This window comes from Panulirus ornatus, chromosome 2 (genome assembly GCF_036320965.1).
Source record: "Panulirus ornatus isolate Po-2019 chromosome 2, ASM3632096v1, whole genome shotgun sequence".
NCBI lineage: Eukaryota > Metazoa > Arthropoda > Malacostraca > Decapoda > Palinuridae > Panulirus > Panulirus ornatus.
In genome coordinates this window covers 32,080,735-32,102,133 of record NC_092225.1, presented here as the reverse complement: position 1 = coordinate 32,102,133, position 21,399 = coordinate 32,080,735, and the positions used below count along the sequence as shown (strand labels likewise).

The following is a 21,399-nucleotide window of genomic DNA, read 5'->3' as shown; positions in this document are numbered from 1 at the left end:
AGGAATCCAATAAATGGTCGGGTTTGGCACTTTGTGGTGACTGTATTGAGGAATCTAATTATACGTTCCATCCTGGGAGGGAGGGAGGGAGGGGGGGAGGAAGGGGGGGGAGGGGTGAGGGAGGAGGGAGGGGGGGGAGGAGGGAGGGGGTGAATACCACAACTAATATCAATTGTTCAGAGGAACGGCGGTGTGACACGCGTCCTGGAGAACAGTGTGAATCAGGTTGTTTGACTGGTAGGGTAGTTAAGAGTCATTTTACTTTATGTAAGTAGACACACAAGGTTAGGGAGTCCCAGACCAGCAGGATGGTACGACACTCCTCCGCCATCTCTCACTTCGTTGTGAAACTTATAACAACAACATTTGTAATACATGACGACTGACTGACCTTAAGAATTCCTCTTGGTGAAGATGATGGTCAACCACTGAGATATACTCCGTTAACCTTGGCTTCTGTTATGAGTGGTTTCTGATGTCTTTCTCGTATTATGGCCATATTTGTGGCCATGGTGCTTTGGGCCATGTTTGTGGTCATGGTGTTTGTGGCCATGGTGCTTGTTATGTGTGCTTTATGGCAAGCAGCGCTGCGGGGTGTGGGGGATAACAGATAAACCAGCCATGGTTTACACCAGGTGTCCGGCGGTCTGGTGTCCTGGTAAGGTGAGTACTGACACGAGAGCAGGTCATGGCGTCATGATCAACCGTAGGGCAAGCCTTCCCACGACCAGTGGAACCTTACGTCAATAATAGAATCAAAGATAAATACAGTTTATTATGTACCGAGGAGAGAACGAGTCTAGTGATGATCATAGCTACTTCAGGTCGTCCCTTAAGCTACTGCCAGCCAGCTGGTCGTGTAGAGGGACGAGGCTGAGCAAGAGGTAAACACGACAGTGAACCGTTGAGGTGTGTGTGTGTGTGTGTGTGTGTGGCCATCCCTGGCGCGGCTCACCACCACCACCACACATGCTGCTGCACAAGTTATCTGAGGGATGCACATATCACACCGACCTACCTACATACATACATACCTACATACATACATACATTCATACCTACCCACCTACCACACGACCTGCCTACCTACCTACCTACATACATACATACATACATACATACATACATTCATACATACATACATTCATACCTACCACACGACCTACCCACATACATTCATACATACCTATCACACGACCCTGGTACACAAACAAAAGATCCAGATATGGAAATTTAAATGAACGGAACTCCACAGATTTTATTTGCTATACATTATGAGTGTACATATATGATGTACGTCGTGATGTATAAGAGTACATGTATGATGTACGTCGTTATGTACCATACAAGTGTACGTGTATGATGTACGCCATGTACAGCACTAGTGAACATGTATGATGTACGTCGTAATGTACAGTATAAGTGTACATGTGTACTCTAGGGGTTCTCATTCATCTTCATGACAATAGAAATCAGTTGTTTATGATCCATGTTTTGATAACAACATACATTATGATGTGCGTTGATCTTCCTATTTTATTTTGGGATAAATTTGGATCATAATTATATCACTGTCTTTATTAAGTTTCTTCTCTGAAATTTCATAACTTTTTACCAGTTTCCTTCAGAAGTGAAGCTTCATCCATGATTTTCATGCTCAAGTTTTGTAATTGTTTCTTTGAATTTTATGCGACATATATTTCAAAGGTACAAAACAGGAGCGAGGTTTGACCGTACTACATTAATGCATGTTTTCAGCTGGAGAATATTGTAGAATCTGGAGAAATATTTTGTTCAATCTTTACCAAGATTCAAAATCAATATTCGTAAATGTGTGACTTAATATTAAGTGTGTATTTATTATCATAATGTGTAATGGAAAGATAACTGCATTATACAGCTCCCTCAAGATAGATAGAGAGACAGAGAGAGAGAGAGAGAGAGAGAGAGAGAGAGAGAGAGAGAGAGAGAGAGAGAGAGAGAGATGGTAATAAAAAGTTTCCTAGTGTTAGGATGACGTCATCATGCTGCTGTGTGCAGTCATGCACATATATCTGACCCATCAGTGTAAGGGACTGATGATCTGTCACACACACACACACACACACACACACACACACACACACACACACACACACACAGTTGTCGAGCTTATCCTGCCGGAACTAATAGATCCTCATGAGTGAGTGTACTTACCTACACCAGGTACCAGGTCACCTGCAGCCTACACCAGGTACCAGGTCACCTGCAGCCTGCACCAGGTACCAGGTCACCTGCAGCCTGCACCAGGTACCAGGTCACCTGCAGCCTGCACCAGGTACCAGGTCACCTGCAGCCTGCACCAGGTACAGGTCACCTGGGGATTACAGACCATCGCTCACTAGATCTTTAAAGTATCAAATGGGTCACTGAGCAGGTCTACATGTGGCTACACAACACAACTATATACATGCAGGATAGCAGGTATGTATGTATGTATGTATGATTGTGTGTACATACGGACATGGTGGACAAACCCCTGATGGTTGTGGCAAGTATACGTCCTTCTTCCCAGGGAGGAAAGAGAATGAGGTATGGCGGGGAGGAGATACATGTGGTGGGGAGGTGTGGCTGGGAGATGTACATGTGGTGGGGAGGTGTGGCGGGGAGATGTACATGTGGTGGGGAGGTGTGGCGGGGAGGAGATATATGTGGTGGGGAGGTGTGGCGGGGAGATGTACATGTGGTGGGGAGGTGTGGCGGGGAGATGTACATGGGGTGTGGTTGGATGTGGGGAGGGCATCTGCTGGGACGTGTTGACATGTGAGGGAGACAGAGTAAGGTGGGAGGAGGGAGTGTGTCAGGTGAGGGAGGTTGTAGAGGTGTGGTGGAAGGTGTGGCTGGGACACGGGAGGCAGCAGTCGTGTGAGGGGGAGCGGCTGGGGTGTGGGTTAGAGACGTTCAACCTTGGTTGACGAGATTCGTCTGGGTTGAGGCAAATCTGGAGTGAGGCTGGGGAGTCTGGGGTTGTGACAAACTGGTGCTGCTGGTACAGGATGGGAGATTTTGAAGAGGAGTATGTGGGAGGAGGAAGGAGGGGAGGATGAGGTGGAAGAACCGTGGGAGGGGGATGGAGGAGGGGAGGTGGAGGCGTCGACCCCGTCCCTACCCGCTAATCTAATAGAAGGACACCAGAGCACACGATCAATATTCAATTATCGTGTCATATCTGCTTTCGTGAGCACATGAAATTGGCCAATCTCTGTGGCTGGCTAGAGCAGACGAGCACAGGCTGATGTACACACATAATTGTCCATCAGAAAGGATTACATTCGCCCTCCAGATGTGTTTAATTGATAATCCAGTTCTGTAAGGCGATAATCATAAAGTTGGGGGGTTGGGGGGAGGGTTAGGCGAGGGGCAGAGAGGCCACTCAAGCCATCAATCCTTCAACCATCAATCGAGTCAACTCCACTGATCCTCTAAACTGTTATTACCTGGCGAGGTGAGACACATTAATACACCTGCTCTCAGGACGTGTGTGTGTGTACACGTAATTGGGCTCGAGCGGTCCAGGGAGACGCCTAACCTCCGTCACTGGCTTACCCCAGGCTCCACGTACTGTATATATATATATATATATATATATATATATATATATACAGTGGTTCCAAACGCCAGGGGAACAAGTCCCATTAAGGGATTTCTCAGCAGGAGGGTCAGCGATCATGGCAGGAGACATAGTGAAAGAAACATGACCAGGCAGACGTGAGTGACGTGCGGTGTACGGAGCCGCATGCGGCAGCACAGTACGTGCAGGACGCAGTGTGCGGCGAGCAGGCAAGGTGGTCGTAACTTGGAAATGAAGGAACATTTTACGAGTGGAAATATATAGAAATGAATTAGTTATCAAAACTAATCATGAAAGTTGGTTAGTAATGTTTGTGTTGGTTATAATTTCTCGATAGATCATTTGACGTTATATTATCATGTCTGCAGACACCAAGATCATACATACAACAAGAAATATATTCCTAAGGAATTAGCTTCACTTAAGTGCTGTGTGAGTGTATATTGACGAAATATTATGATACATGGTTATGGACGATGGTGATTGGTCCACACTGATCTAGGTCATAAGACATGGACGATGGTGATTGGTCCACACGAAGGTGGTTCACAGGCCATGGTCGAGTGTAACTGCTCCACACGGAATTGGGTCACAGGTCGTTAACATTTATCTCTAGCTTAAGTAAAGTGGAACTGTAAAACGAGGCGTAGCTTCATCTTGGGTCAGGATGACAAGAGAGGATGAGAGAGAGAGAGAGAGAGAGAGAGAGAGAGAGAGAGAGAGAGAGAGATAATAAAGCCACATAGTAGTCACACAAGTGGCGTCAGTCAGCAGGTTAATGAGGAGTCAGCGTTACGTTTGTGGTGTGTGTGATGCGAGTGAGCAAGGTAGGGTCAGGTGGCTGCAGCAGTGTGACCATCACAGGCGGGTTATCATCTGAGGCGACCAAGAGATGGCAATAGTGTGGCCAGCAACAAACAATTACGTCAGGAAAGCCAAAACATATGTTGCACATATTGATCATGAGTTTTTGCGAGGGTGGACACGAAATATATTCATTACGGATGCAAATATATGTAAAGTTGTTGTGCTCTAGGAAGGGATTTCAATATGTCTGGGTGAAGGGACGGAGGAAAGAGACAAGAATAGCACAGAAGGTGGGCATAACAGAGCACAGGTAGCGGGTATAACAGAGCACAGGTGGTGGGTATAACAGAGCACAGGTGGTGGGTATAACAGAGCACAGGTGGTGGGTATAACAGAGCACAGGTGGTGGGTATAGAGGAGGTAAGTGGTGGACAGCTGAGCGCAGATGGTAAGCATAACAAACCGAAGATAACATAAGGTGGAGTGTACAAGGTAATACCTATTCATATATATATATATATATATATATATATATATATATATATATATATATATATATATATATATATATATATGCAAGATAAAGAATACTTCCCACGTATTCTCTGTGTGTCGTACATGGCGACTTAAAGAGGCAAGGGGGTGGGGGGGGACAACCTTGCCTCCTTGTATTTCAATATCCCAAATGTTGGAGTAAAAGAAGCCAAACGCGTAGTGGTCATCCTCCTGGAAGGCTCAGGCTGGGCAGTGTGAGTGTGTGTGTGTGTGGACGTGAGCAAGATGAGATGATGAGGGAGACAGATGTATGTTGGAGGAGAGGAACCCGGGTGTTCTGACTCTGAGTGATACAAAGCTAAAGGGGAAGGGGGAAGAATGGCTTGGGATTGTCTGTGAGGTAAAGTCAGGCATTAGTATGAGGGAGAGAACTAAGGAAGGGGTAAAGCTTCTGCTGAATGAGGAGTTGTGGGAATGAGTGACAGAGTACAAGGAGGTGAGCCCCTGAACGATGGGGAGCTGGAGATGTGAATGTTTATTAGTGTTTATACTCCTGGAAGCGAGAGGAGGAAGGAAGAGAGGCGAGTGGGTCGGGAGGAGGGGAGTTCATCAGCAGGTTTGAGGCGAGGGGTCGAGTATTAGTGACAGGTGTTTTGAATGTGGGAGTGGCTGATGTGCTAGTTAAGGGTGTGATTGGTAGGCATGGGATACCCGGTAATGCTCATGAAGTCATGGAGTTATCCTGGAATTTCACCTTTGTGTGGGAATACTTGTTATAAAGGATGGACGTACGTGGGTGGGCAGGACAGATAGTAAGCGAACATTCTTGGATTATGAAGTAATTGATAGGCGTGCAAAAGAGAGGTTGGTAGAGGCGAGTGTGGTGAGAGGGGCAGCTGGGGGGATGATGGCTGACACTTGTCTGGATGAGGCGAGGGCTGTACCGGCTGTGAGAAAAGAAGAAAATACATGAGTGAGAGAAGAGTGGTGAACGTAAGTGAGCTGGGAAGAAAGGTGTACAGGATCCATATTGTACACCCAAGTACGATAGTGTACACCTAGGTACGATAGTGTACACCCAGGTACGATAGTGTACACCCAAGTACGATAGTGTACACCCAAGTACGATAGTGTACACCCAGGTACGATAGGGGACACCCAGGTACGATAGTGTACACCCAAGTACGATAGTGTACACCCAGGTACGATAGGGGACACCCAGGTACGATAGTGTACACCCAGGTACGATAGTGTACACCCAAGTACGATAGTGTACACCCAGGTACGATAGGGGACACCCAGGTACGATAGTGTACACCCAGGTACTCCACTGTACACCAGAGCCCCAGACTGTACACTCAGCACCACATGGTAACCAGACCATAATGTAAACAAATTAGGGTAGTGTTTCAATCTGTGGCCGCCGTCCCGGGTGGCGCTGGTGTCGGCCCAGCCAGGGGCGCCCTGCACTCCCTCGTAGCCCAGATAAATATAAATGCAAATATGATTGATTAAATGAGCGCCCGGGGGAATACAGTGCTACTGGGGAGGCTGGGGTTGTGGTTTTGTGTTGTGGTTTCTGGGTATTGTTGTGATGTGGCGAATATTGTTGATTGAGTTATGTCCTGATTTGTTGTGATTATCTCTGGATGTTGGTGATGGTGGTGATGGTGTTGGTGATGGTGGTGATGGTGGTGATGGTGATGTTGGTGGTGGTGATGGTGATGGTGGTAAGGATGTTGGTGATGGTGGTGATGGTGTTGGTGATGGTGGTGATGGTGATGTTGGTGATGATGATATCCTCAGTGTGAGAACATGACAGATTTCCCCAGTGTGTGCACACGACAGATGCCGACATTGTATACAAGTTGAAAAAGTTGTATGATGGAGACAGTTCAAGAGATGATGAGGGGCCCCCACTAGTGCAGACCTGCCTGGTACAGTACTGTATGGTAATTACACTTACTCTGCTGTGTCTGTAGTTAGGTTGTCCACCAGAGGACAGACAGACAGACACACTGCCCCTCCCTCCCTCGTGCAGACGACCCACTAACCAGCCTCCTCCTCTTCCTGCCCCCCACAGTGCAGCACCTGCCGGGGAACCCCATGCCCTCCTTCGGTGACCCCATCGGCAACATCACCGTCATCAAGGGTCGGGACATCATCTTCACCTGCGTCGTCAAGCATCTCGGACCTTACAAGGTGAGCTGGGGTCATACCGGGTCATACCGGGGTCATACCGGGGTCACACCGGGGTCATGTTATAGAAAGTGATATGTTAGTGTGAGGTCACAAGGGCTTGTTAGCCGGTAGCATATTGTAGTTAGAGGTCAGCTTTGTCTGTTATTCTCTCGTCACAAACTATATTACTAGTTGACCCACAGTTACCACTAGAGTCACCTGACCGTGCGTAGGTACAGGTTGGTGACGTCAGCAACATAACTTAGTGTATGACGTCATTGTCTTGAACTAGGTTACGTCATAATATTGATACCATGAACTCTCATTTGACAGATAACATTTGCGATGACGACCGAGATTGATACGTGTGTTATTCACTGGTAACGTAAGGTCACACATATCTTGTATCTGAGGTCAGGCTCCTCTGTTGACCAGGGATAGGAAAGAAGAACGTCTGGGTTCAGTCGGGGATGTGACCTGGTGTCACACACGACACACGATGGTTACTGTGGGTACACAAGGTAAACATCTGGACTTAATTGATGATACATGTGATCACAATCCTGGTCATGTTAGCTCAGACTGAGGTTCCCTGGTCTCACGTCCTACCTGTAAGAAGGTTTTGGAATGATTTTGACCCTGATAGTGGGCGACCATGTTATGGTATGTTACACACACACACAGACACACACACACACACACACACACACACACACACACACACACACACACACACACCATCAGGCGAGGATTAGCGTGTGCAGAAGGCTAACCTCGTCCTGATCCTCACACAATTGGCGGACACCCGCAGCAGTTACGGTAAATTGTACCGTATTACGGTAGGGAGGCCCCGGGGCGCGCGGGGGCGGGGAGGAGGGGGGGGTTAGATGTTGGAGGAGGGGGGGTTAGGTGTTGGAGGAGGGAGGGGGGAGATGGTGGCTCAAGAATGGTCAGGATTTCTCGGGTTTTGTTGGAAATTTTGTTTGTCATGTTGTTGTTCACGTGAAGCTGGATGATGCTTATGTTTTTATACTACACCCAACACCAACCCTCATCCACACTCCCACAGCTCCTCCCTCTCCTCCCACACTCCCACAGCTTCCTAGTATCGTCCTCCTGGCAACAACCTGCTGCTGGCCCTGGTACCCTTCCTTACCTTCCACTTGTCCTCTCCTCCACGGCTCTGGTGCTGTTCTGCCTGGTACCGTCCCCTGGTCCCTCCTGGTACTGCTTCCACCTTTCAGTCACCATTGTGAACACTACGTCGTGTGACTGATGTTGTCATTCTTCCTTGGTGATAATGATGATGATGTTGATGTTGTGGTGTAGCACATCATCCCTTGACCTTTCCCCTGAAACATCCCTCGAGGTTACCCCCTTATATTATCTTTTAAGATTACCCTTAAAATGTCTCCTGAGGTTACCCCCTTGCCCTACCCCTGAGGTACCTCACTCTACAGGTCACCGCAGGTATCTGGGGGGGCCTGTCTCAGGGGCGGCCTCCATCAGGTCCGTGGGACAGTTCTAAGACCACCCCGTTATTATAAGTTCACTGCGACCCCTCATACTGCATCACACCTGACCTCGCCCATGGGACCCAGACCAAGACTCCTGCTCTCTGGTTACCTGTACACAACGGCCTTCACCAAGCTAAGACCACCTCCTCCTCCTCCTCCCCTCCTGAGAGAGCTCTCAACACCCTCATGTTACCACCCCAGGAGACCACCCGTGAAGACCCCCCCCCACCCGTGAAGACCCCCCCCACCCGTGAAGACCCCCCCCCCACCCGTGAAGACCCCCCCCCCCCACCCCCCCCGCTACACACAGAGGCTGGTCATCCGAGCAAGAATAAAGTTGGAACATAAGGGGTGGGGTAGATGGGAGGGAGGGAGGGCATGGGGTGGGTGATCTTGGCGAGTGATGGAGGGGGAGTGGGATTGTCAGGGTGGGTGGGTGTGAGGTGCCAGGACTGGGGCGTGAGAGGTCAACAGATGCGTTTTCTCCTCTCCCTCCAGAGCCTCGCGGACGACACTTAATGCTCCTGGTGTGTCCCTCCCTCTCTGCTCCTGGTGTGTCCCTCCCTCTCTGCTCCTGGTGTGTCCCTCCCTCTCTGCTCCTGGTGTGTCCCTCCCTCTCTGCACCTGGTGTGTCCCTCCCTCTCTGCTCCTGGTGTGTCCCTCCCTCTCTGCGCCTGGTGTGTCCCTCCCTCTCTGCTCCTGGTGTGTCCCTCCCTCTCTGCGCCTGGTGTGTCCCTCCCTCTCTGCTCCTGGTGTGTCCCTCCCTCTCTGCTCCTGGTGTGTCCCTCCCTCTCTGCTCCTGGTGTGTCCCTCCCTCTCTGCTCCTGGTGTGTCCCTCCCTCTCTGCTCCTGGTGTGTCCCGTCCTCTGTGCTTCTGCCTCCCTCATGCCATCCTTTGGTGCACGTGTGTCAGCGTGTCCTGTGTGTCACTCTCGTCCGGTTATGTTTCACTGGTTCATATGTGTCACTTTGGTTCATTACTGGTCCGTAGATGGTTCTTATGATCCATTCTTGTTACAAGGGGTCGTGTATGATACTGATTCATCTGTGTTCCTTTGGTTCGTTCATGTGGCTCCGGTTCATTTGAATTGGCGTCCCTTATATACTTCGTTAATAACTCGCATGTGTCACAATAGTGCATGTATGACTGTAGTGTCACAATAGTGCATGTATGACTGTAGTGTCACAGTGGTGCATGTATGACTGTAGTGTCACAGTGGTGCATGTATCCCTCTGTGTTATTGTGTCTTGTTCAGTGTTCACATTACGTGTCAGCTTCGTCCACATGTCTGGAAGTCTGTTGCTTCAGATCTTAAATGAAACATAATCAAGTCAAGCGAAAGAGAGAGAGAGAGAGAGAGAGAGAGAGAGAGAGAGAGAGAGAGAGAGAGAGAGAGAGAGAGACAGACAGACAGACAGACAGACAGACAGACAGAAGGAAATAAAAAGAGAAAGGCCAAGCAAGCAAGCTAATCTTCGGTGTTGTTTCAAGGACATGTTCATATCCTGACCAACTAGGACAACGCCTGCACCTTATTCCCTGTTTCCTATTGTACTTGCTCTCTATCTATTTATCAATCTATCTACCTATCTATCTACCTACCTATATATCTATCTATCTATCTATCTATCTGTCTGTCTGTCTGTCTAACAGGAAAAAAAATCATCATAAGAGTTCTCAGAGATCATGGAAAATCTGCCTGTTAAAAAAGGATGAAATCGCAGCTGTTGGAAAAAACATAAGAAGATAAAGAGTTCCGAACCTTGGCGGTGTAGGGGAAGAGGCAGACATCATAACGGCTGGTGACCAGCGATACATCAGCAGATGGTGTTAATGTCGTTGCTTTCTGGAAGCAAAACTGACTCAACTACACCTCCTGTTGAAAGGGATGATGCGGACGTGTCGTGTGCTGGTGTCTTCTGGAGTGTAGTCTGCAGGAGTGTCGTCTGCAAGAGTGTCGTCTGCTAGAGTGTCGTCTGCTAGGGTGTCGTCTGCTAGAGTGTCGTCTGCTAGGGTGTCGTCTGCTAGGGTGTCGTCTGCAAGAGTGTCGTCTGCAAGAGTGTCGTCTGCTAGAGTGTCGTCTGCTAGAGTGTCGTCTGCTAGGGTGTCGTCTGCTAGAGTGTCGTCTGCTAGGGCGTCGTCTGCTAGGGTGTCGTCTGCAAGAGTGTCGTCTGCTAGGGTGTCGTCTGCTAGGGTGTCGTCTGCTAGAGTGTCGTCTGCTAGAGTGTCGTCTGCTAGGGCGTCGTCTGCTAGGGTGTCGTCTGCTAGAGTGTCGTCTGCTAGGGCGTCGTCTGCTAGGGTGTCGTCTGCTAGAGTGTCGTCTGCTAGGGCGTCGTCTGCTAGGGTGTCGTCTGCTAGAGTGTCGTCTGCTAGGGTGTCGTCTGCTAGAGTGTCGTCTGCTAGGGCGTCGTCTGCTAGGGTGTCGTCTGCTAGGGCGTCGTCTGCTAGGGTGTCGTCTGCTAGAGTGTCGTCTGCTAGGGCGTCGTCTGCTAGGGTGTCGTCTGCTAGGGCGTCGTCTGCTAGAGTGTCGTCTGCTAGAGTGTCGTCTGCTAGGGCGTCGTCTGCTAGGGTGTCGTCTGCTAGAGTGTCGTCTGCTAGAGTGTCGTCTGCTAGGGTGTCGTCTGCTAGGGTGTCTACAAGAGTCGTCTACGAAGGGTAACAGCTTTAACAACCTTTGTTCAGTTGTCAGATTCTAGGATCATTGACAGGTTAGAAGAGAGAGAGATAACACAAGATGAACCAAATGAACCAGTGTAGCACAACACATCATCCAACAGACAACATATATGAATCAGTAGGATTAATATCTGAATCACCAGAAACAAGACACCATACGAAGCATTCCTGGAAGCAATATATGAAGCAGCAGAAACAATCTATGAAATGAATTACAAGGACAAACATCATGTGTTCACTAACAACACAATATAAGAACCAACAGAAAGAACACAATGCAAATAAACAAACAATATATGAGGTCACAGAAAGAGCTTGATATAGAAGACAACAGAACCAAATTATATATCAACAAAAACAACATAGTATGAGAACCAATAGAAACCGCACATTATATGAAGCAACAGAAATGGAGAAGTGAGAACGAGAGACGCAAGGAAGGAGAAAAATTCTAAAAGGCAAAGTGAGAGGAAAACAGAAGAGGACAATAGAGAGGAACAAGACAAAGAATAACATAGAGTAATGGAAGGACAAGATAGAAATGAAATGTAGAAAGAGTTAGAAATGGCTACTGAGAGGAGAACCTGAGGGAAGAAAAGGGGGAAGGAGGTGAGAAGAGGCCATGTGAGGGGAGCGGAGTGGGCTGGGTCATGGAGATGGCTGTCTGGTGATATTGTCCAGCGTGGAGCCGGAGATTGGAGTCTTTGTCGAGCCCTAGTGGTGTTGGCCCGATGGCCCCGGTAATTACAGTGAAGAGGGAAGGCTGCGGTATCCTGACCCCATCCCCAACTGTATCACCCCAGAGGTGGAAAATGGACTCGCTCCCCCTACTATCTAACCCCAGAGGTGGAAAATGGACTCGCTCCCCATACTATCTAACCCCAGAGGTGGAAGACTAGAGACCACAGGGTCTATCACTCAGGGTTAGAGACCTGAGGGGTCCCTTACACAAGACTAGAGACCAGAGGGGTCTCTCACACAAGGTTAGAGACCAGAGGGTCTCACACACAAGGTAAGAGACCAATTTGAGAGACAATGTTTCGTGCAGGTGGAGCAGGTGTTCCTCCCTGCCGCTACACCAGCTGGTGATAACATCGGTGACACAAGCTGGCCCGACGTGTCCCCAGCTGACCCCCCCACCTCTCCTTCACGTCCTGCAGGACGCAGGCCACGTAACCAGCTGACCCCCACCTCTCCTTCACGTCCTGCAGGACGCAGGCCACGTAACCAGCTGACCCCCCACCTCTCCTTCACGTCCTGCAGGACGCTGCCCACGTAACCAGCTGACCCCCACCTCTCCCTCACGTCCTGCAGGACGCTGCCCACGTAACCAGCTGACCCCCACCTCTCCTTCACGTCCTGCAGGACGCAGGCCACGTAACCAGCTGACCCCCCCACCTCTCCTTCACGTCCTGCAGGACGCAGGCCACGTAACCAGCTGACCCCCCCACCTCTCCTTCACGTCCTGCAGGACGCAGGCCACGTAACCAGCTGACCCCCCCACCTCTCCTTCACGTCCTGCAGGACGCAGGCCACGTAACCAGCTGACCCCCCCACCTCTCCTTCACGTCCTGCAGGACGCAGGCCACGTAACCAGCTGACCCCCCACCTCTCCTTCACGTCCTGCAGGACGCAGGCCACGTAACCAGCTGACCCCCCACCTCTCCTTCACGTCCTGCAGGACGCAGGCCACGTAACCAGCTGACCCCCCCCACCTCTCCTTCACGTCCTGCAGGACGCAGGCCACGTAACCAGCTGACCCCCCCACCTCTCCTTCACGTCCTGCAGGACGCAGGCCACGTAACCAGCTGACCCCCCCCCACCTCTCCTTCACGTCCTGCTGGACGCAGGCCCCGTAACCAGCTGACCCCCCCACCTCTCCTTCACGTCCTGCAGGACGCAGGCCACGTAACCAGCTGACCCCCCCACCTCTCCTTCACGTCCTGCAGGACGCAGGCCACGTAACCAGCTGACCCCCCCACCTCTCCTTCACGTCCTGCAGGACGCTACCCACGTAACCAGCTGACCCCCCCACCTCTCCTTCACGTCCTGCAGGACGCAGGCCACGTAACCAGCTGACCCCCACCTCTCCTTCACGTCCTGCAGGACGCTACCCACGTAACCAGCTGACCCCCCCACCTCTCCTTCACGTCCTGCAGGACGCTGCCCACATGACCCACAGGATCCTTCTCCCAGGATAGATGTGTTTCAGATCTCCCAGCCTCTCGTGATCCGATCCTGTCATTAAACAGTGAATCAAACTGATGGATTTTACGAGACATTTATCCTCACACTTACGTTTTTGTGGTCCTGAAATAAAACGAAGTAGCAAGGCCCGCCCATCTGTGCCTCGGGGCGAGGGGGCAATCACCGTGACTGTGTCTACATCGCGACATTAAAACAGAGGAAAACAATTTATTTACCAAGTGACGATTGCCGGTTTGCTGCTTCCATTCTATTTCCCGCCGTGAACGAGATTTGCTGACTGAAAAAAAACGATTGAAATTCAAAGGCCGTCGCCTGATCCGCTGTGACTCAGGGGTTTGGTGGGATTACCACATCACACTTGTTGGGAACCTGAGGATTACGGCTCTCCCATCCTCTCTCTCTCTCTCTCTCTCTCTCTCTCTCTCTCTCTCTCTCTCTCTCTCTCTCTCTCTCTCTCTCTCTCTCTCTCTCATGATTCACAATTACTTCACCCTCATCATGATAAATGCAGATTTCATGATAGAAAAATAATATAAAATGGAAATTAAAATTTGAACGCCTTGTGTTCTTTTTCCTCGAGACTTGAGACATCTGCTCATATAATTCTACTGAGCTATTGAATTGTGGACATTTTCCAACTTCCACTTTCCTATGAAATGTCCAGAGAAGTATATCCTGCAGGTACAGCACAGTGCTCCATCTTAAGGTGTTTTCCTGCCGAGTGTTGAGCCAGAGGGAGAGATGGGTAGGGTGAGGCTCCCTGGCTCACTATCCTGTTGTTGTTAGTAAGAAGCGAGGAGACTATACGTGTGCACCAGTAGGTCACCTCGTCATGTCATCCGTCCTTCCCACGACCAGTCCCTTTCCCTTCCCCTCCCTCACCCACACCTGTCCCTCCCCCTTCCCCTCCCTCACCCACACCTGTCCCCTTTGCCATCCCCCACAACGCTCAGCGCCCCCCCCCTCCCCCCCTGGCACCTTCTCCCACGATAACCCCCCCCCCCCCAGCTTTCAGCAGCCCCGTCCCTCCCCCAGCAGATGTAGCCCCTCCTTCCCTCCCTCCCTCCCTCCCTCCCACCTGGGATAATCCGCTACATATTCTGAGCTGCTCTTCCTGACATACCTTGACTCCCCTTCACTTCCCTCCCCCAGCGTGTAGCGCCACCACCTGGGATTCTGTGTTGTCTGTAATGTTTACAAAGTCTTCATCAAGAACTCCTCTAACCAAAGAGTTAGATTCTCCGCTAAATCCTCGTTATCCGCTAACATTGAATCTAACATTGTTGTTAACTTCTGTAAGATGTTGACATTGTTTCCTGTGTCTCCTGGATGTGTCTTGAGGTTTCATGATGACGTCATGCGCTGGAGGATATCCCTCTGATGTTTTCTCACAGGTGAATGTGTTGTGGGGTGAGGTGGGCAACCCTCAGTAAGTGGGGTGTGGTGGGCTACCCTCAGTAAGGGAGGTGGGGTGTGGTGGGCTACCCTCAGTAAGGGAGGTGGGGTGTGGTGGGCTACCCTCAGTAAGGGAGGAACATGTAAGCCTGGTGGTGGCTCGGGTGTAGATCCTGGCACAAGACATTAAGATGACAAGGTGGAGGGCGGGGGGGGGGGGGGGGGGGAGGAGGCGGAAGCAGGGATGAGAGGGAAGGAGAGGAAGCGAAGGATGTTAGGGGAGTGAGAGATGCTGGAGAACATGGGGAGGACGTACCACTATAGATGGAGACAGGACAGTACAGCAGAAGGCTCCTCCCCACCCACCACTATAGATGGAGACAGGACAGTACAGCAGAAGACTCCTCCCCACCCACCACTATAGATGGAGACAGGACAGTACAGCAGAAGGCTCCTCCCCACCCACCACTATAGATGGAGACAGGACAGTACAGGAGAAGGCTCCTCCCCACCCACCACTATAGATGGAGACAGGACGGTACAGGAGAAGGCTCCTCCCCACCCACCACTATAGATGGAGACAGGACAGTACAGCAGAAGGCTCCTCCCCACCCACCACTATAGATGGAGACAGGACGGTACAGGAGAAGGCTCCTCCCCACCCACCACTATAGATGGCACATCCTACGGCAGAAATGTAGCCATGATGCCCAACAGCTCACGTTATGTTCACAGGACAGACTGACTATGTGTGTGATGATGTCAGGTCAGGTAGCCATGCTAGTATGTATCTTAGTCTCTCATCTGTGATAAATCCAGAAGGTGAGATACCTGCCCATGAGACAGTCATTTTAAAAGAGTTACTTTTCTCCGCTGACAAAGACATCAGTAAACCTCTATATAAAGGTACAGGCAGTCATCACGGTGACAGTAACTAGTGTTAGTTGTGGCAGTGTTCTGCAACTCTGTGGCTGGAAAAAGAAGAGACTTTTACCCATGTATGTAGTGGCTCTCCTTCCCTTAACTTCATAGTGTTACTTGTAGTCATTATCTTGGTCTACTGTGGCACAGCTTTCCTGAGTTTTATCGTTGAAATTAGAAAAGATTTTGAGAACTTCTGTTAGATCTGTAGGAAGTCTGTTTCTTCTTTATAGAGATATAATTGTACAACTCCGAGTCTTTCTTTATATGAGGTTTAGTTTTTAGCAACGTAGTAAATCTTATTGCTATTCTTTGTATTTGTTCTTCTCTTTCTTCGCCTTTGATCAAGTTTAGTGACCAAAAGTGACCAGAGAAATGTAAACAGTAAGTCTTGTGTCTTCCTCTCTGTACTTTATTGTTTCTTCATCAAAGGTAACTTCATCACTCACAGTTAATGATTATCATAACAACGTCTTTCCCGTTGTTACCTGAAGTGCATTTTTTATTGTCTTTCAGATGTTATCATCAGAATGCATTAGTTTGGATTTATCTGCTTGAAGTCCATTTGTGCCTGTCTCCCGCCACGCCGCCAGGATGTGTGTGTGTGTGTGTGTGTGTGTGTGTGTGTGTGTGTGTTGGAGTGAGAGTTGTACAGGGAGTGAGGGATGCTGGACCAGTGAGGGATGCCAGGGGAGGACGGATGCTGTGGAGGGAAGGGAAGGTTGTCAGGAAGTGCCTGGGAGGAGAGAGGGAATCATAATGTTCGGGAAATAGAGTGTAGGGGAGCTGGAATTGATGTGTGTGTGAGCTGGTGGTGTCCCCATGTTGGCTGATGTGATCCGCTGGTGGCGCTGCTTCACTACCACACAAACAGACACACACAAAAACCTGTTTACACACGAATACAGACAGACAGACAGCTCGAAGGAGGTACTAAGCCACAGACACTTCCATAGGTATTTTTACCTCTGGAAACCTAACCTGTCACACACACACACACACTGATTTGAAGAAGAATAGAATATAAATGTGAGGTAGAGAGAGGCCAGGTAAGACCCGAGACTGTCGATATGTGAGGGTGTTAGGTGCAGCGATGCGAGCAGTGACCGTAGCAGGTGCGCCTCGCTAGGCAAAGCAGAGTCCCGCTGGTGACAGCACGTCCCTGCCGCTCTGGCGTCCGGGGCTTACATGCAGACACCACATCTTGCTTTCCTCTTCTTTTATGATCAGTTCGACGGCGTTTTCAGGCGAGTCCACAGTAAACCCCAGCACCACGTTTTCTTCCTCATCTTGCCTGGAAGTCGAGTATTTATGTGTGTGTGTGTGTGTGTGTGTGTGTGTGTGTGTGTGTGTGTGTGTGACCCCGGTCCGTGACAGATCACACTATCATGCATCACAAGCAAACTTCCCCACACACTACGTAGACAAGAAAAACCTGGCTTCATGCTCGCCATCTTAACCATGCATGACCTGACCTCAAGATGTTCACCTGACCTGTACTGCTCCTCACATGACCTGACCCCAGGGGCATGATGGCACGACACTACACTGTAAGCGGCGTCTTTTTATAGTGGGCTGAGAGAGTGACATAGCCAGAGGGAAAGTTGGAGATGAGTAGAAATACGTTTTCCGTCCTTATGAGAACTATGATATAGAGTTAAGACAGTGTTATATGCTCACAAGAGACCGCTGGCTTCATCATATATTGTGAAGAATTTGACCCTTACAGAATGATTGTTTTTTGTGTACACATTATACATTGTTCACCCAGTAGGAGCGTCTGTTGAAGCCATGGATGTGGCTTTCTGTAACCCACATATAATGTCATCTGTTTAATGAAATCATGAATTGATACACATATATGTATTAATGGATCTGATTATCATGTGAAGATTACATGAAAAGAATATCATATCACCAGGAGTTAACCACAACATAACACGTGTGTGACATATATATATATATATATATATATATATATATATATATATATATATATATATATATATATATATATGTGTGTGTGTGTGTGTGTGTGTGTGTGTGTGTGTGTGTGTGTAGATATGGAAACCATCGTCATCTACAGATAACTTGAGACAGTAAATTCCTGTGATCTTTTCATGACTTTCAGATGTGTACAATCATCAGAAAGTGCATATATATCCGCGTGGTGATCCACGTAGATATAACGCCATCTTTGCACTTTACTGAGTGAGTGAGTGAGTGAGTGAGTGAGTGAGTGTGTGAGTGAGTGAGTGAGGGTGGGTGAACTAACGCCATCTATTGATCGGCGCGGGAACTAAACCCGTGGGAGACTGACGGTGTGAACTTTTCAACAAACTTCTTAAGTACCTTTCTCTCAGACGACCGAATCTCCTGGAGTTTCTAATCACTTTTTACTTTCTATTGTCTTCCTTATCTAATGATAACATTTGAATATGACCTGATGATAAAGTCATCCAACTGAGTTTTATTAGTTTTGAGATAACTATAAAAGACGGGGGAACATAGTGTTCATTAAGAAGTCATGCAGACCATTTTCTATTTCTGGAGGTGACTCGGGTCATGACCAGTGACCAGTGGGGGTGAGACACAGTCACCTCCGGTCACACGCGACGACCAGGTCCCTCTCATGTCTCCAGGTCACACACCTCTCCTGCCACAACAAGGTAACACGTACGAGATGTGGCACAAGAATACAGGAGGAATTAATTGAGCTCCTCAGGTGTAGGTCGACCTAACCCTTGAAGGAGGGAAGGGCTGTACCAGGAGGGAAGGGCTGTACCGGGAGGGAAGGGCTGTATCGGGAGGGAAGGGCTGTACCAGATGAGAAGGGCTGTACCAGGAGGGAAGGGCTGTACCGGGAGGGAAGGGCTGTATCGGGAGGGAAGGGCTGTACCAGATGGGAAGGGCTGTACCAGGAGGGAAGGGCTGTACCGGGAGGGAAGGGCTGTATTGGGAGGGAAGGGTTGTACCGGGAGGGAAGGGCTGTGCCGGGAGGGAAGGGCTGTTCCTCAGGTGTAGGTCAACCTAACCCTTGAAGAAGGGAAGGGCTGCACCAGAAGGGAAGGGCTGTACCAGGAGGGAAGGGCTGTACCAGAAGGGAAGGGCTGTACCAGGAGGGAAAGGCTGTACCGGGAGGGAAGGGCTGTACCGGGAGGGAAGGGCTGTACCGGGAGGGAAGGGCTGTACCGGGAGGGAAGGAGATAACACACCGGTCAGTCTCTTGGTTCTCTCCCTCAGGTGAAGGTCTCCGGCAGCAGCAGACGACATGCCCTAGTAACACTTGGTTCTCTCCCTCAGATGGAGACCTCCAACAGCAGACGTATCCTAGAACCGCTTGGTTCTCTCCCTCAGGTGAAGGTCTCTCTCCTGCAGTAGGTGGTCAGTACTAACCCCCAGTTCTCTCCTGCAGGTGGGGTGGGTGAAGGCGGACACCAAGGCCATCCAGGCTATCCACCACCAGGTGGTGACCCACAACCCCCGTGTCTCCGTCACCTACCGTGACCGCACCACCTGGAACCTGCACATACGTAACGTCCAGGAGGATGACCGCGGCGTGTACATGTGCCAGGTCAACACTGACCCCATGATAGCTGAGGTAAGGTCAGAGGTCAACTCCTGCCCCATGATAGCTGAGGTAAGGTCAGAGGTCAACTCCTGCCCCATGATAGCTGAGGTTAGGTCAGAGATCAATTCCTACTCACTGATAGCTGAGGTAAGGCTAAAGGTCAACTCGTGCCCTTTCATAGCTGAGGTAAGGTCAGAGGTCGTCAGCACCATCACAGATGAGTCTCGACCAGCTGACCCAGTATAGTATTAGATGATATATTTGTCCGGTTCTTATCTTCATGTACCAGACCTATGTGATCAGTAGGTGGGAGAATGTGACGACACCAGGTTAGGTAGAGATGCTGCTGATAGAAACAGACGGTTAAGGAACCACAAATGTGGCCAGTGTGTGTGGCAAATGTGGTGTGTTCCTCCACACACACACACACCTGACTCACACCTGTGTACCGAGACTCATCAAGATGTGTCACAAGAGGTCACAAACACTGTGCCACTTTCATTAACACTGGTTGAAATCCAATGACCTAGTGACACCATACTTTAGATTTCTGTTAACTTTTGACCTCTCAGAACTGCTGAAAGTTGTCATCAGGGTTGTGGGGGAGACGTGTGTGTGTGCCACACTTCATGAACCGTGACTGACTGAAACATGTTTGTGTAATGACTGACTGAGACATGTGTGTGTAATGACGTAGAACCATGGTTTTGGGTGACCTTTGGTCCAAAAATATAGGCCAGACACAGGTCAGATCAAGATCAAAGAGCAGTTCGTCATTCTTAAGAAGGGAAACATAATTGATGTCTGTCACATTTGTTTACAACCTTGAGGAAAAATTATTGACTGCAAATAACATCTGTTATGTTGACCTGCGAGAGGTTTATCATGTGACCTCCGACCCCCCCCCCCCCTTCCCCCTTCCTCAATAAGATCCTTTAAAGCATCTAAATGAATCTTGGAAAAGCTTCAGTTTCTCAGAGTGAGGTGAATGTTTTCAAAGTTTGAGGTTAACTGGCCTAAAACTGAAGGAATGGCGTTGTTATGGTCATGGTTGCCAAGAAAAATAACGAGAAGAAAAAGAACATTGAGCAAATACACGATGTTTCCTGCCTAGTGAGAGACTGTATACACTATATATACGTAACATGTCAACATAGATATTCTGTATATGTGTAAACCTTGAAGACGCAGGGAGGATGAGCAGCTGGGGAGTGTGGGGAGATGTGCCGAGATAATGGTGCCCATAATGGGTAAGTCAGGCTATGAAAAGAGGCTTACGTTACAACATCCACCTCCTGGGAGGACGATCCTGGGTGAAGACTTGTAACGTCCTGAGGAGATGGCTGAGGACACAGTATTGTAACCATGGTTGTGACTGATGGCTGAGGACAGTGTTGTAACCATGGTTGTGACTGATGGCTGAGGACACAGTGTTGTAACCATGGTTGTGACTGATGGCTGAGGACACAGTGTTGTAACCATGGTTGTGACTGATGGCTGAGGACACAGTGTTGTAACCATGGTTGTGACTGATGGCTGAGGACACAGTGTTGTAACCATGGTTGTGACTGATGGCTGAGGACACAGTGTTGTAACCATGGTTGTGACTGATGGCTGAGGACACAGTGTTGGAACCATGGTTGTGACGACGAAGACATAGAACCAGACAGTTAGCGAAGTTAGAAAGTTGTAAGGAAGACCTCCAGACGACGAGAGACACCTCATGACAGGCGTCAGAGGGTCATGGGTCGGGTGTATGTGTGTGTTGGTCTTCCCACACACACATACACACATACACGCACACACACACACACACACACACACACACACACACACACACACACACACACACACACACACACACACATACACACACACATACACACACACACACACACACACACACACACACACACACACACACACATACACACACACATACACACAGTCATGGTTGTCAAGTGTATACCGCAAAGTGAAATTCGCGTTGTCACTTTCTGAAGTTCCTGCTGGGAGT

The 21,399-nt window shown here is 49.4% G+C and overlaps 1 protein-coding gene across 4 annotated transcripts in view; it reads left to right on the top strand.

The window, feature by feature from the left end:
- The window catches only part of LOC139755977 (lachesin-like), a 244,332-nt gene that overhangs the window by 187,837 nt on the left and 35,096 nt on the right, over nucleotides 1-21,399 (top strand). For all 4 annotated transcript variants that reach the window (XM_071674872.1, XM_071674844.1, XM_071674862.1 and 1 more), the window contains exons 3-4: nucleotides 6,996-7,114; nucleotides 19,227-19,412. In XM_071674872.1, coding sequence (XP_071530973.1) covers nucleotides 6,996-7,114; nucleotides 19,227-19,412 — 305 coding nt within the window. The remainder of the gene's footprint in view (nucleotides 1-6,995; nucleotides 7,115-19,226; nucleotides 19,413-21,399) is intronic.